The 16,389-nt window shown below is 36.1% G+C and overlaps 1 protein-coding gene across 7 annotated transcripts in view; it reads left to right on the forward strand.

The window, feature by feature from the left end:
- LOC149065030 (CCR4-NOT transcription complex subunit 3-like) overlaps window positions 1-16,389 on the forward strand; it is a 75,029-nt gene that overhangs the window by 7,133 nt on the left and 51,507 nt on the right. For 4 of the 7 annotated variants that reach the window (XM_089254546.1, XM_089254548.1, XM_089254547.1 and 1 more), the window contains exons 2-5: window positions 4,634-4,701; window positions 7,869-7,931; window positions 8,395-8,469; window positions 14,448-14,537. In XM_089254546.1, the coding sequence (XP_089110672.1) occupies window positions 4,634-4,701; window positions 7,869-7,931; window positions 8,395-8,469; window positions 14,448-14,537 (296 nt within the window). The remainder of the gene's footprint in view (window positions 1-4,633; window positions 4,702-7,868; window positions 7,932-8,394; window positions 8,470-14,447; window positions 14,538-16,389) is intronic. The other 3 variants (XM_089254551.1, XM_089254549.1, XM_089254550.1) reach the window with 1 other exon arrangement.

The following is a 16,389-nucleotide window of genomic DNA, read 5'->3' on the forward strand; positions in this document are numbered from 1 at the left end:
AAGGCTGACTTTCTCTTTTTGTACAAGTTGTGTTAAGGACATAAACATCGGTCATGGTGGAAAGACTACTTCACCAAACACCAACTCTGGCCATATCGCTATAGTGCAATTTACTGCCATTAGTGAGATGGGTTGGAAGTGAAGGCGCTGTCTATCGGTGGTCGCCTCGAGTTCGTTAAGGAAAATATCTTATCAATATCCTCCCTTGGGTTCGAACCTGGGACCCTGACAACAACCTTCACGATGGTAGACGAGCATCTTACCACCATGCCACTCGGGCACTTCATGGTGGAAAGACTGACATCATCACCCATGTGAAATCAAAAAACATCAAGCAAGTGTCATAAAATGTCACGTGTTCTTCAAAAATTAATGCTTTTTCCCGTCATCTTCCGATGATTTTGGGGTCATTTGTGCAGAATGTTTGTTTACATCTTTTTTGATTGAACACAATATTCTTTTTGGATCACCGTTAAAGTTTTGGCCTCCAATTTCAATTGTTTTTTGCTGAGGGATTTTATTCCCAAGGGTGTAACTTCCATGTGTGTAGAATCCCTATTTTATTTCACTTCAGTTTTTGAGAACGGATTTTATTCCCTATATTTCAACTTTTATGTGTGGAAAATCCCTTTCATATTTATTAGGGAGTGGTTTTAGCATAAAATACAGGTCGGCGCGAAAATCTCTCTAATTTAATTTTTTTAAAGTTGGCAGCTATGGGTTATATAATTACAGCATTATGGTGAAAAAAATCACTAATTATTAAGATTATAATTCAAGGGCGTAGCCAGGGGGGGGGGGGGACTTGGGGGTCTGGTCCCCCGAAATGTGAGAAAATGACCGAAAAAAGGGAAAAAGATGGCCAAATCCATTGTTCTGTCACTTTGGTCTCCCCCCCCCCCCCCCGAAATGAAAGTGGTCCCCCCCCCCGAACAAAATTTCTGGCTAAGCCCCTGTTATAATTAATCAATAAGCACTTATTTTCGATGGGGTGGTCCCTTTCCACCCGTTGCGGATCCGTACCGTTATACGTTGATTGTGTTAAAATTCACGACCCCTGGAGATAAGCTGTTCTATTTATTAACCCCATAAGCCTAGAGGAGATTCAAATGGAATCGGTGATTTTTGCAGATGTTCAGTGAAAAAAATTATAACTTTTTTAAACTAATCATTGAATTAATTCGAAAATTTTTTATGCTTATAAAATGTCTCTTCTATAATATTATATAGTATCACACTTGTATTACCTATAAATGTATGATATTTTCTTTAGTAAAATTGTTTTTTTCTCTTCTACAGCTGCCGAAAATCAGATTTATAACTCTGCCTGGTGGCTGTAACAAAGAACTACTAACTAAATTATACAGTCTGTTTTAGGTCGACGAGCTGAAGCATGCTCCTCACAATAATATCTCTGATCCACACAGCATAACGTTAATCACTCGCAATAAAATGTGATAAATGATAATAATTTAACAGTTATGATTGTACAAAGCCACATTATTCCTCTTTAGAACGGCACCAAACATGTAGAGATCGTGAAATAATTTAATGATTAAAAAATGTAGTTGGCCTCCATGGCGGCCAACTATTACGTTGCTTGACGTTGGGGGAGATAACAGCCCTGTTAGGAGAAAAACCCCTGAGACACCACACCTAAAATTGTCCCTTACTAAATGATACTGGTGTCCCCTTGTTGAAGCAGTTGATTGATGGTGCATTATTAACTCATGTCCATCTCATTGAAAATTTGGAACACTTCGATCATATGCCCGACACCTGCATTCATCCGATGTAAACATATTCAAGAGATCGAGTCTTTCTTCATAACTCAAGCCTTGTGTGCCAACAAGAGCACATGTAGCTCTTCTCTGCACCCGTTAAACCAGGTCTATGTCCCTGTGTAGGTATGGTCTCCAAAACCTTACTCCAGTCCAGGAGGAACTAAGCCTCAAAAAAAGTAGAAGAATGACTTTAGGAGAGCACAGAGATCTTTTAAAGAATGAGACCAAGTATTCTACTCAATTTTTAACCACCACTGAACAATATTCGGAAAAATAGTTGTCTGCCCGTCAATGAGAATTCCCGAATCGGTGACCCTAGTTGCATCCAGGATAGTGATACCATTCAACTTGTAAGTGAAATGGGGGTTTGAACCAAAATGAGCTACCATGCACTTATCAGTGCTAAAGGTTATGCTCCATTCATTATCCCATGCCGCAATGAATGGACCAGTGCATCTGACCACCATTGTCTGGCACTACTGTAATGAACTTAGCCATTTATTAGGGATGGGACGAATAGTGATTTGGCCGAATTGCTGAATACTGAATATTCGGCTAATGCCTTGGCCAAATAGCTGAATACCAATTTTCTTAAAATTCATCAAAATTATAAATAAAGTTGCCATTTCTAATTGAAAATAAAATTTGTAATTTGAAGGACATATACTGATTTTTAATTAATTTTATTTTTTAATATTAATTTCAATAGAAGATGCCTGTTGTAGAACGTTTCAAATTGTAAGGATTAGTACAATTTTGAGCTCTTCAAAACATACATGATAGTGAGACTTGATGATCGAAAGCTGTGAAGTCACCATAATCCAAAGCTGAGGTGGACCATTAAATAATAAGTTAATGACAAGAACATCAATTAGAGTAGAAAAACACACATCAGTATAAATTTTTGTGACCAGTCATATGGGCATGATGTTTTTTTAGACATCACAATCCCTTGGCTATTATCAATGCTGGACTTAGGCAGGTATAAAGGGTGCGGCTAAATTCTAGGGGGGTCGTAAAATACTTTGATGTTTTCTCTGACAATAAGACTTTTTCTAGCGGTCTTTATGCTTGACATAACATTTTGACTTGACGTTAGCTTAAAATTTCGTCTCAGACCTCGAAAATCCAGACAGTGGACACTATCCTAAAGTTTTCACGGAACCCCCTTTCTGTTTCTCTCTATCTCTCCCACCCCCCACCCCCCCACGCTATCATCAAACTACGAGAAGGATACAGGTGGATCTAACTTTGTATTTTAAAATGATTCAAAATTACACAAGCCATAATGCATGCTCGCTTAGCTGAATGAGTATCTAGTTGCAGTTCTGGATAATAGATAATCAGGTCTCTAGACCTGACAGTCCCCCCCTCCCCCCCAAAACATTCAAGTGTCTGGGAGCACACTTGCAATTTTTTTGCCAGGCAGCGTACATTATAGTCTAAATTTATTGCAGAATGTTTTTTTTTTTTTTCATGACCATGAAAAGTAGTTCTCTATTCATTCTCAGGTGCCAGTGTAAACTTGACGTGCATCAGAGTGTTAGAAACTGGGGGACGGAAAACCCTTATCTAAGAAGGCTGCAAAGCAGTTTTTTGCACAGGCCGCAAAATACGTTAGTTCTCGTCTGTGACTGCGATTATTAAATCATTCGGATCACTGGTTGATCACAACAGTAGCTGAGGTGCTTTTCGGTATTCAAAATTGGTTCAGCTGGCTATTTTGTCAACCTGAATCCTGTGTATCATATATTGGCTTGTTTTGTCTTCCCAAAAACTCTCAGTGAAATTTTTGTGTCGGTTTATCCACGTTTATCTCAATGATCTCAATTGAAAACTGATTTCTCAATACAACCTGATAATCAAGGCTTCGTATTTACTGTAGAAAACAATGACGAGTGTTTGTTTCTTGTAAAGAACTATTGGTTTATATTCCTTTTTGAAATATTCGCTTAATGTAAGTTAATGCTATACATAATGAGCAGGGCTTGACAAATCCCAGGCACCAGATCGCCATTGTTTAAGGTTTTATTAATTTGTTATTATTACTATTATTATGAGTCATGGAATGGCTACAGTGTAGCATTCCAATGTTGGCTCGTTTGTTATTGTCATGTATGTCATTAAAGTTTTTGTTAGGTTCTCTTTTGTAATTGATGTAGTATCATATCACTGAACATGGCGACAGCAGTGTTGTAACTCCATCTTCAAGCAGGGAAGAAACCGAATTGCTTCAGCATTAACGAAGTAGTACAGCTTGAACCGATTAGCAGACAGCTGTCGTCTGTGCATGGTTTGCAGATACCAAGCCTCGCATTTGTAGAAGAACCTGCAACGGATTGGAAGTTATTTCGCTGAAGGTAGAGCAACTACCTCACCCTCTGTCAACTGAACGGCCAGCCGGAACCATATAGAGTAGCTCTTTTTCTCTCAGGACTAGAAGACAATGGCATGCAACTCTACGATAGGTCTGAATTTCGCGACTCATTATAATAATAAGAATGATAATAAATTAATAAACCATGGCCCCCAAAAAATCAGTATTAATGCCTAAGATTCTATATGTGATTGCCAAATTTAAAGTCTAAGGTTTGCACAAAACTTTCTAATTTCATGGCAATGCATCTTTTAAGACCCAGAAAAGTTTTGAAAATATTTTTAACTGTTTATTCTCTAGCAAAAACCATGTTTGGCTGTCTCCAAAGTTTTTTTTTTTTTTTTTGATTTGTCAAGCCCTGATAATGAGTGATATAGACCTGATTTCTGCTGGAAAAATCTTTTTCTTCTGTGAGCATATTGATTCGCTTCGTGTTGTGATATGTTTTTCCCCCTCTTCGTAATACTTTCAGGGGAAATAGAGCGATGCCTTAAAAAAGTATCTGAGGGAGTAGAGACGTTCGAAGACATCTGGCAAAAAGTGAGTTTTACACTTCTGAGTACACAATGTAAATTTGTGTGCATGTTTATTTCAAAAGAGTAACGTCCTTGAATTTTACCACAACTTGATTGAAGTTAGTTTCTTTTCCGAATTAATTTATATTGCGTGTGAAAAATGTTTTCTCATGGTTGATATCATACAATCTAAACAGGCTTCACGGCTGGGATTACACTATAGAAGTTTGATTAAAAAATCTTTCACAAAACTTGAAAAATCGACCAATGTGCCTATAGGTTATGTTCGCTCGAATGTAACAGATATGTTTATTGGCTGCATTTTTCAAGTTTTATAGATGAACTTTATGAGGCCACTAGATGGCAGCAGCATACTGTTGGCAATCGGCTGTCGCCTTGGGTGGCTGCATGCAGCTCAGTATTATCACAGTATCCAAACTGACAACTCGGCTCATGAGTCGTTTCTCACTCATATTTCAATAAATTCATAGTTTGTTAATTTTATCTTGAATTATTCCATTATTTATTGATGTTTCACTCAGCGGAATATGCAGTTTTAGTTACCTTGGACCCATCCTGAAAATCACGCCACAAGATCATGAACACAACTTCTATCAAACTTTTATAGTTTAATCTCGGCCTAAGTCTTGAAAAACTCTTGACAACTGGCAATTAGATGTAAAAAGAACTAGCCAAGTCTTACGTGTGAGTGTTTTCGCTGTAAAAAAAATTCATCACTTAAATCACTAGCATGAATAGGGAAAGTGCCGTCAAAAAGCATTCTGAATTGTCGAAACAACGTGGAATACTTGAAGTGAAATCTTTAATGCTAAAAACATTGGCACAGTTTTAAACAAAAATTGACAAATTATCTTTTTACTAAAGTCAGGGTCGTCTTAAGAGCATCGAGGAGCCTTTGAGCCAAGTGATTTTTCTGAGGCCGTACCTGACCAATTCTCGAAAAATGCAACTATTTGTTTTTTTTTAAGGCCTCCTCTTCTCTTGAGGCCACGGGCCATGCCCAGGTAGGCCCATGCATTAAGACGTCACTGACTAAAACTCATACTTTACTTTGGAAGCATAAATTTCCCACTTAACATCTGAATGAGTATTGACTGGCGATATTGTGATTAGAAATCCTTAATTTTTTTTTGCTGGTTTTTTACGTACTAAAAATGATCGAGTTTGAAAAAAAAAAAGTTCAAGATTTAGTAAATGGCAAATGTGTTGTCAATTTTTTGATCGAAAACCAATAAATATTATTTTGTAGAAATGTCATCAAAAAGTTATGAAATATTTTTTAAAAAATACTCTTGTGTTGTGGTCATGTTTGGATTATTCTTGAAATTGCCTGAATAATAGGTATCTGCAAAAATTTTTAACTATTACCATACAAGGATTCAGCATAGAGTTTGTTTTGTAGGGACCCGTTTTTGTGAGAAATAAGTAATTTTGTGGAAAGCAACATAATTTTTTTCGTGATAATTAACTAGATTGTTTCGTTTTTCACAAAATTAGGAAAATTGAAAGCGAATGTGTGTAACCCCATTCAAGCACATGTTACAAAACATTTTAGGAAAAAAACTTTACTTTCATAGAGTAACATGGGTTGAGTAAACATTTCAAACATTTCCTGGGGGCATTCCGCATTCGTGCTTCTGGCATGGGGGGAAGATATAATTCCCATACTTTCTTTCAAACCTCTGTAATACCAGGGATTTTCGAACTTTTTGTCATAGTGGCTCTCCAGACTCCGATTTTGTATGTGCCTCCATGAACATTATTATAATTACAGTGCACTTTCTCTAATCCGACTGTGTGATAGTTTGGCCCATCCAGTAATCCGGAATTTCTAGGCAGGTTTTCGTGAAAGTATCCCTTTAGAATCAACGGTTCACCAGTAAAATGCGGCAAGGGGAATTATGGATTTGTCCTGTATAAATGTGGTATCTCTAATTTGTGTGACTTTGCAGTGTCATTGCTAAAGCTTGAAATTGTAGAAGAAAGAGCTCCTAGTAGACAAATTTACAAGAAAAAAATTTTTTGTTAAAAAATGTTTCTTGTTGATAATTATGTTGATAGTGACAGCACCCTAAAAAATCGAACCTGAATTTGTAATTTTTTTTTTGGAAACCAGACTTTAACACATTTGTTTGTGTTTGAATGAACTTTAAAACAATGTGAACATTGTTATAAAGTTTCCAGAAACATAGGGGTTGTTAAGTAATGTGGCAATTTGCAACTGGATGATGTTAGACTTCATATAGCCACCAGAATTATAGCACCAGTTGCTATCGGTTTGGTTCGGCTTCAAGTGATTTACATCTTTTTGCTACATGAGTGAGCATCTTTGTAGGTCAAAGCTGGTCTTTGCAAGTGTGGCAAAGAGTTTCACGGTCTGAACGAACAATTATAGAATCAGTCGACGGAATTCTACATCAGAATACGGAAGCTTATATCAAGATGGGAGGAAAATGTGTGTGTATATATTGCATTGAAAAGGGATTACATCAGAAAATTCTTTAGTTGCTGAATCAGCCTGGTTTTCCATGTTTGTGTTCCCCATCATACAAATACAGTTGACGCTCATTTTTATGAACCCTTACAGACTTGATAATTTGTAAATGGGAGAGACTATGAAAAAAAATGTGGGAAATAAAAAATGAGTTAGTCATTCACCTTTTATTGATGATTGCCATAAATACCACTTGTTTTCGTTTGCTTCATTGCAACATTTTGGTAAGTATAACATTCCACAGAATTGATGTAGGATAATATTTCACGCTAATCTTGCTTCTTTGAAATATTTTTAAGATGTGGGATGTGCCGCTGGTGCCACTTGCTGTAGAAACAATATTTTGCTGATTGTTGACTAGAGGACTTGATGTAGTTTTTTGAACCCTGTACTTTTTTTGTCAAATTCTGTTTTTGTAAGAGTTCGTGCACGTATTAATTTCTTTCAAAATATTTTTTTTCATCCACTGTCAACCATAATCTTTTCCATTTTGTTGACATTGCAAAGAAAAAAGTAGAACAGCAGCACATGACCGAAATAGAGTTTGATCGGCTCTTGACTTAAAACTGACCTATCAATAACCTAATATGCCATTTTTAAAACAACCAGTGATTGTCTCTTTAAGACATGTAGAACGTCCGAATTGAAGTTTACTTTTGATGTTACTTTTTACTTAGCTCTATGGCTGCGGTTCGGGACAGAGGACCAGTTCGCAAAAAAAGGGTGTTTGTAAATTGCAGGTTCGTAAAATTGAGCGTAGACTGTATGATGTATGATGAAATGCATGTGGCGTGAAAGAATGACTTCAGATCTGTCCAATTCATTGGTTTATGCTTAAATGTCAGAATCAGTCGGTTATGGGAACTAGCACCAATTGGTGATGAAAAAAACCCAGCCAAGTTTCAAGTCTTCTGGGAGTGTTTTGACGCTCAAATCTCAAGTACCAATAGGAACCCCAGGTTACCATAGAAAACATAGTGGTGGTCGTCCTGATAACCGACTGGTACTGACATCTATGTATTCAGAAATATGAAATGAATGGAAATAGCTTTTTATAATTGTCACTGAAATTTTTATTTCTATCAGTTACCTACATTTCACATCATCAGTAATTTTCACTATCCATCTTTGTGTTTTACATTCATTACATTACGTACGTATGAAAAATAATAATGCTTGGTCTCTTTTTTTTCCTGTACGTAGGTTCATAGTGCAACGAACTCGAATCAAAAAGAGAAGTATGAAGCTGATCTCAAAAAGGAAATCAAAAAGCTCCAAGTATGCTAGCTTTGTTTGTATCTTTCTCTCACTCACACACACACAATTTCTTTCTTGAATATATTATCGGCACAGACGTTGTTTCGCTGCTAACAGAATTTCGATATCTGCGAGGAATGAAAAAAATTACATGCTATCTTTTATGCATATTGTGTATCTGTGCAGCAAAAGCTCTGTGTACACGGAAGGAAGTACATGCAAAGCTTGTAATTAAGTTTGCTGTCAAGTAATATAAGGATTCTCAAAAATAATGTATTATTAAAACATGAACAGTTAATTAAAAACTTCCCTTTCCTATGAGCATTGCTCATTGCTAGTCTTTTTTATACATACCGTATTTTGCTTGTGTGTAGGACAATCTCACATGTAGGACAAGGTATAGTTTTATAGATCAAAATAAGGAAAACTAGGCCTAGAGTGTGTAAGGAAAACTACTAGTGTACAGTTTTCTCACATGATATCTTTGAAGGAAAAAAATAACTAAAAAAAGATGCAACAAATCCTTCGCTCATGCATATAGGACAACCTAAGTTTTTGAAACTGAAAATTGAATGAAAACACATCGTCCTAGATGGGAGTAAATATGGTATATTACCTGTAAAGTATAGCATACTGGTTTCTAACTTTATTATAAACATAATGAAACTTATACAGGGAACCTCTGCGAGATGAATCTTTTAAGAAACTGAAACATATCTCAATTGAGCCACCAATTTAACATGGCGAATGAGCTGCCTGCAATTTGTTGGTCTGAGTTGTTATGCCAGTGAATTTGTGTTGAAATGGTTCATTGATGCCTGGTCTCAAAACTTGCCTATACCTGTTCATATCTGGCCTCTGAATATCAGACAATATATGGGACTATGGTTTCCAATTACTGCAGTACTGAAACATCAAATTTGAAAAGAATTATATTCTTTCAAAAATGTTTATAGCATAGGCAGAGATAGACTCGAAAGTCTGGCATAAAATTTTGTATTGGTACTTTTGGCATAAAATGTGTACAAAATATATAGTGGGACCTTGCTATCATTTTCTATCGAAACATAATTACAATGAGTATATTCACCAACGAGGCCTGGAATAGATGATAATGCAATAATCATTACAGTTAACATCTTCAGGGAATGATAACTCAATGTTTAAAACCTTGATATAAAGGTTACTCTGCAGACAAAGGCAAAAAATATCATTGTAGAGGGTTTATCGTCATATCAGGAAGTGACATCACGAGGGCATGACAAATCCAAGGTGCCAGGTTGTCATGGCGACTATAAAATCATTGGCGGCTAAAATTTTCTGTATGTGATTACTAAGTTTGGGTCTGTGAAAGACAAAATTTTCTGATTACACGACAGTATCTTTTATCATAGGTCCTACACATCTACATTTAATGCATTATGAATTGCACATTTATACATTTAGAAATTGCGCATTAAGTCTCGAATCAAATTAATAATTAAATTTTACATCACAACAGGTGAAATATCCAACGAGGTGGCTGAGAAAAAGTTGCCCATAACAAATATGGATGTCATATACTTCAAAATTACAGCAACCCTAATAAAAATGCAATTACAAAAACTTCTAGAAACAGTATATATACATGATAAAATATTATACAATGCCCATGAAGAATACTTATGGTGTCTTATTTTAAGTATGGATAGTTTCCCGATTTACCCCAACATGTTTATCATATTTCTTTTTAAACGATACAATTGTAATAGAATTTACTACCTCCGGGGATAAACTATTCCATTTATTAACAACCTTATCAGAGAAAAACTTCCTGCGACACCATAACCTAGAATTTTCCCTTACCAAAATCGATACTGGTGTCCCCTTGTAAAAGCAGTCGATTGACGGTATACTAAAAGTTCATGGTCCATCCCATTAAAAATTTCGAACACTTTGATCATGTCTCCCCGACACCTGCGTTCATGCAATGTGAACATTAAACAAAAGTCTTTCAAGCCCTGTGTGCTAATAAGAACATGCATAGCTCTTCTTTGCACCCCTTCGACCAAGTCTATGTCCCTCTGTAGGTATGGTCTCCAAAACCTTACAGCATACTCCAGTCCAGACGAACCAAGCCTCTGAAAAGTGGAAGAATGACTTTAGGAGGACGTGAAGAGACCTTTTTGAAAATGAAACTAAGCATTCTGTTTGCTTTTCTGACCACCGCTGAACAATGTTCAGAAAACCTAAGCCACTTGTCAATAAGAATTCCCAAATCGGTCACCCTAGTTGCTTCCGGGATAGTCACACCATTTAACTTTAGAAATGTGGGTTATTCGAACCAAAATGAGCGACCATGCACTTGTTAATGCTAAACATCATGCTCCATTCATTTGCCCATGTTCCAATCTTGTTCAAGTGGGTCTGGAGCAACTCCCTATTGCTTTGATTCCCGACTACCCCCATTAGCTTCACGTCATCTGCGAATTTGCTAACTGTCCCATTGATACCCTGATCAAGTTTATCGATAAAAAGTATGGGGTCTAGGACACTTCCTTGAGAACTCTGATTGGACAGACATCACTAGTGGAGTGTGTTTCTTTCACTATCTCCACTAACCCTCTGACTGCTCAATTTGTGGACCGAAATGGCTTCAAAAATTGCGTAATTTTTTTCACTCAAAAAGTGAAGTTTGAGCGGTAATACCATGTGCCTTCAAATGCTGCAATTTAGTGGACAACTAACGACATCTGTTGGCCAAAACGTAAATGAAACGTCTAATACTGTATATAATTTTTTTCAGTGGTTAAACTGGGGGAAAAACGGGATGCGCTTCTCAATAAAGGAAGAAAAGCACATGCCCGCGGAAATCGCAGGATGAGCAGCCAGAGGGTGAAAAACGTAAAAACCGATGTGAAAAAGTCATTGAAAGAACTACACATGCATACATTGCTCTCTAACCTAGAGCCTCTTATCGAGAGGGGGCCAACTGTCCCCTTACATCCATTATTGACGTATCGAAAAAATTATTTTGGGTCAGAGCTAATGTTATCTGCCAACCTAGATTCAACTTCTTTTTTTACTATCCCTTATCGCTTTCTTCGACACTCTTCTTTTATCAATAAACAATGATAGGTCACCTCGACCACTTTTATACTCTTTGAATGCCCTTTTCTTTTCAAGATAAAGGTTCCGCACGCTATCCGTGAACCATAGGAGGTGCGATGTACAAACACGCTTTTTTCGAACAAAGGGTATGACGTCGTGCAAAACAGAGAACATCTTTGTACTAAATTCTTCCCATTGACTTACCACCCCTACTGATTCCAACCGGTCTTTGAAAACTTCCGCTAACCTTCTTCTCAAAAAAGGAACCAGTCTTTTGTTATCAACCTTACCCAAGGAAAAGTTACAGTGAAATCTGACGATACGATGATCACTGGAAGAAAACTCTTCCCCCACCGAAACATGTTCAACTAGATCCTCAGAACTAGTAAGAACTAAATCCAAAATAGCCGTACCCCTAGTGGCTTCTGATACATGCTGATACAAAAAATTTTCGAGCACCAACTTAAAAAAGTCTCTTTCATACTGATTTCCAGATGAAAGGTCCTCCCACTCAATATCTGAGTAATTGAAATCCCCTAGTATGAGAACCCTCTTACGCTTTCACATGTAGGAAATTTCAGCATGAAATTTGGCGATGTAGTTTGGATCCCTATTTGGTGGATTGTAACAAACCCCAACAATAAGTTTGTCGTCTTTTGTTTTCAAACTCAACCCATATAGTTTCAATATTACTTCTCTGCAAGTTACACATCTCTAGCCTCCAAACATGATTTCACATATATCAACACTCTACCCCTTTCCTTTCCGATCTATTTCTTAAAAAGGTATCGTATCCTGGGATGTGTAAGAAAGATTAATCTCCATCGAAAGCCCAAGATTCAGTAATGGCTATAAGATCCAGGCCCTCCACAACTATCATAGTTTCTAAAAAAATCTTATTACCCAAGCTCCTGACATTTATTAGCACACATTTTAATTTGCCCAGTGATTTAGTGTCAATCAAGAAGCCATCCAAGTCAGAGGTGGGTAATTCCCCATCAGCATTGTTGTAATTATCATTAACTAACTTGCATTCGTAACTATGTGGTCTGGGAGTAAAAAACCTGACCTAAGCCTATTGTAAACCTCTCAGACCCCCCCCCTCTATTCAGATGAATCCCATCCCAAAGAAGCCATCTATTGGTAAATGCAGTAAGCTCCAAGTACGTGACCCCAAGTAAGGAGTAAATGTCCTTCAGGCCTAAATTGAATTGGCGGATCCTACTCCTATACCCCCTAGTACGCCGTAGCAGTACTGGAATCATTTGCCACATCTGAACCTCCCTCCCTAGCAGATAATAGTAAATCCCGGTACTCTGACAGAGACTCACTAATATCTGCTCCTACATGATTGGTTCCCACCCACAGGATTACCCTCAAGGGCAACTTTCGACGATTAAAAATGTCTCAAACTTTGCTAATCTTACCCCCCAGGAAAACAACAGCACTCGAAACCCCGAAAATCCCTGCACACTCTGTTACTACAGTTCCCTAACCATAAAATCGCTGATGATTAACACCCCTATCATTATTCCCCTCTACCTCATCCATGACCACCAATTCACCCTCTGAACTGTCGTTTTTAGTGGAGATTGCTTCTTCACCAACAGGTGGCTTCGTAATAACCGGACCCTCTAAAACCCTAACGCTCTCTCGTAACGCTTCAAACTCAAGTTGTTCCAACCTTACCCTATCCAAACACCCCTTACAGTTGAAACTATCAGCTACTATCCCTCTAGATCAGGGAAACCTCCCGTCGCAAGCTCTACACAACACAAGTCAAGGTCAAGGCATACTAACACATTTGCAGAAAACTAGATACTAACACTTAATGTGTGGAATGTGAAACGTTAGCAGGAAATTAAAATAACATAAATTACATTACAATGTAAAATATACGTAAAAGATGTACAAAAAATTTAAGTGAAATAAAATGCTCAACACTATATCACAAAGAAGAAATATATATATATATATATAAAGAATACAATACACCCCTGAAAAGTATTAAGATACCAAATACAATTTAAACTTTCTAGTATTAACCAACTATATTCACTAAGACTAAAACAAATGAAAAAAAAAAAAAATTACTGAGAATACCAGGGGAAAAGGTATACACTGACGCCCCCAAAAAAAAAACCATAGAATTATATCAGAGAGGCAGTGAACGCCAGGGTCTCTGCCACCAGACTTATCCCGTTGCCGAGATCTCTTCCAGCCTAGCTTTATGGCAGATATCAGAGAGGCAGGGAAACAATAAAATATCGGAAAACAAAGGTACAGGTATTCCCTCCTATACAAGCACATGGGCAAAGCAATTAATTATCGACAAAGAAACAACGGTCACAAACCTGGCAAAAGTACAATTAAAATGAAATGAGAGTGAGAAAAAAAAATGTAAGTCAATCGAAAATACACAACTAAAATTTTAAAAAGTTGAGAGCAATAAAAAAAAAACATTTATCTTGCAAATCCAACAATGTGCAGTCCTAAAAATCCAGTGACAAAATCAAACTAAAGAGTAAATTAAACACACAATCTAGAAAAATAAAGAAACACTGCAGAGTATGACCTAAAGATAAAAAAACATGCTAGATGAAACTCACAAGAATGAAGAAAAACAAAATGGCTCACTGACAGGACAGATAATCCTTCGGTAATCCCTCGGCAACAATGGTCGGCGAGCTGAGCGTGATAAAAGCGCTTCCGATCCTTACTGCGGCAAAGACGAGAATGATGGGCATTGGTATCATTTATTGTTTAGGAATCAAATTTTTAGATAAATTACTTGCATACAATAGAAAATTTTAATGCCTTAAAATCCTATTAAAATGAATTTCTCCATGTTGATATTAAAAGTTTTTTTATTGTTCAGTTTTTGTAAAGCATTTTTTATATTTCTGCAGAGGTTACGAGACCAAATCAAGACATGGCAAGCGTCTACTGACATCAAAGACAAGCGAACATTACAAGAAAATAGGAAGCTCATCGAAACTGTGAGTGTAACTGCATTTGGTTCATTCTATTCATTATAATACTTACCAAAGGTGTTGCTCGTTATGATGACCCCTCATCATTCCATGAAAAATGGACGATATATTGAAAATTTGTTAAATTGAAAGTTCAGAAAAAAAATAATCTTAAGAGAATCAATTCCATAATTAATAAAAAGTTATATCCATTTTCTTATAATGTAAGCAGTTGCAATAAAAAAATGCATCAGGTTAGAAAATGATGATAAAATTTGTATTATCAATTGAATGCACATACTTACGTAAAAAAATTCTCTAATATAAAAGGGTCCTAGTCAACAATTTGACTGAATTTTTCCATTTCTTTGCAAAAAAATGCAGGACGGGGCTGTGTTTGGACATTGTATCAAAGTTGGGATTTTTGCCGTTGCGAAAAGTGGTAAAAATGGCAAAAATTGAAGAATCAGTTAAACCCTTATTTAATAAATAGGAAGAAATCTGCAAATTTATTCATTAATCGAGGAAATCTTTAAATCGTGGTCAAATTGATCAAGAGCATAAACAAACTCAAAACGACAAATTTTAAGATACTAACTCAGGGGTTACTGTTGAAACATATTTTTTGGTTTTTTTTTCCATTATTTTTGTTTTCATGTTTCTATTGATATTATTGAAGAGATATCTCACTTGTAGCAGCTTTTTATGTGTAAGTCAGGGATCTTCGACCTTTGAGGCATTGCGGGCCAAATTAAACTTTCCATGAAGTCTGCGGGCCACTGTCATACCATGGTATTCTTGGTTGTTAAACAGGGTTCTCCAAATGTTATTTACGCTTTTATTCACTCTTAATTCATTTCTTTCATTAAATTTGAATTTTTATTTATTTTCAAATACTTCACTTTCATTAATTCTTTTAATCAGTTATTTTTTATATTAAATTTGGAATTTTTTCCGATAATTCTCAAATTTTTTAAAGTTAATTATAAATTTTAATTAATTATAAAACTTTCTTCTTTTTCTAAAAATTAATTTTTTCATGAATTTCTACTCTTCAAAATTCTGCAGTTATTTCTTTCAGTAATTAGTTTTTTATTAATTGTAAATTTTTATCAATTATAAAATTATTTTTCCAATAATTCTCAGAAATTATTTATTTCAGTAAGGTGTTTTTAGCATTTCTGTAAATTCTGTAATTATGTATACCTTTTGGATACCGAATTCTGCCTCTCGAAATATGTAGCCTATACTTGGGTATATGCTTAGACAGAAAGCACTGCTCTATATTCTTTGCATTCCTGCATTGTTGTTCTGATTCATGTTGATGGCTTTCATAATGAAAAGATTTGTTATTAAGAAATTGTTTACAAACAACCTGCTAAGCAGAAATGTTTTTCATTCCTATTTATTCCCCCCCCCCCCCTTTCGTCTAATTGAAAGGTAAACAGTGTTGATTCCAGTGGTAAAAAAATCTAGTTTTAAATATTTCACCTTTGTAAAGCAAGTTAAGATTTTCCAAATTGGTTTCGTGAATGTTAAAATTTCTTTCAATTTTCACAGGAAGTTTTTTTTTGGGGTCTTTACTGCACTTTTTCCAATACAGAAAAAAATTGTCTACCTTGTGTTGTTCAGCCAAATCCTAATATAACAAGCTCTGATTCAAGAAATTCCTTGATTTAACACTTTTTTTTCTTCTGAAATTTTGACAAAAATAGGGGTCATACTTCCCTATTTAATGGATAAAATCCCTCCATGTAACTTTTTTGAACTGTCCTGAATTTCTTTTTCTTATTTCTCATCACCAAAAACCACAATCCGAAGATTTGACTTTCCGCTCTTCTGTAAACAGAAAAAATAAGAGGGGGAATGGGAAAGCAGG

Source organism: Pholcus phalangioides, unplaced genomic scaffold, assembly GCF_987345545.1.
Source record: "Pholcus phalangioides strain wild (caught in Gottingen) unplaced genomic scaffold, Ppha-v1.0 ptg000041l_1, whole genome shotgun sequence".
NCBI lineage: Eukaryota > Metazoa > Arthropoda > Arachnida > Araneae > Pholcidae > Pholcus > Pholcus phalangioides.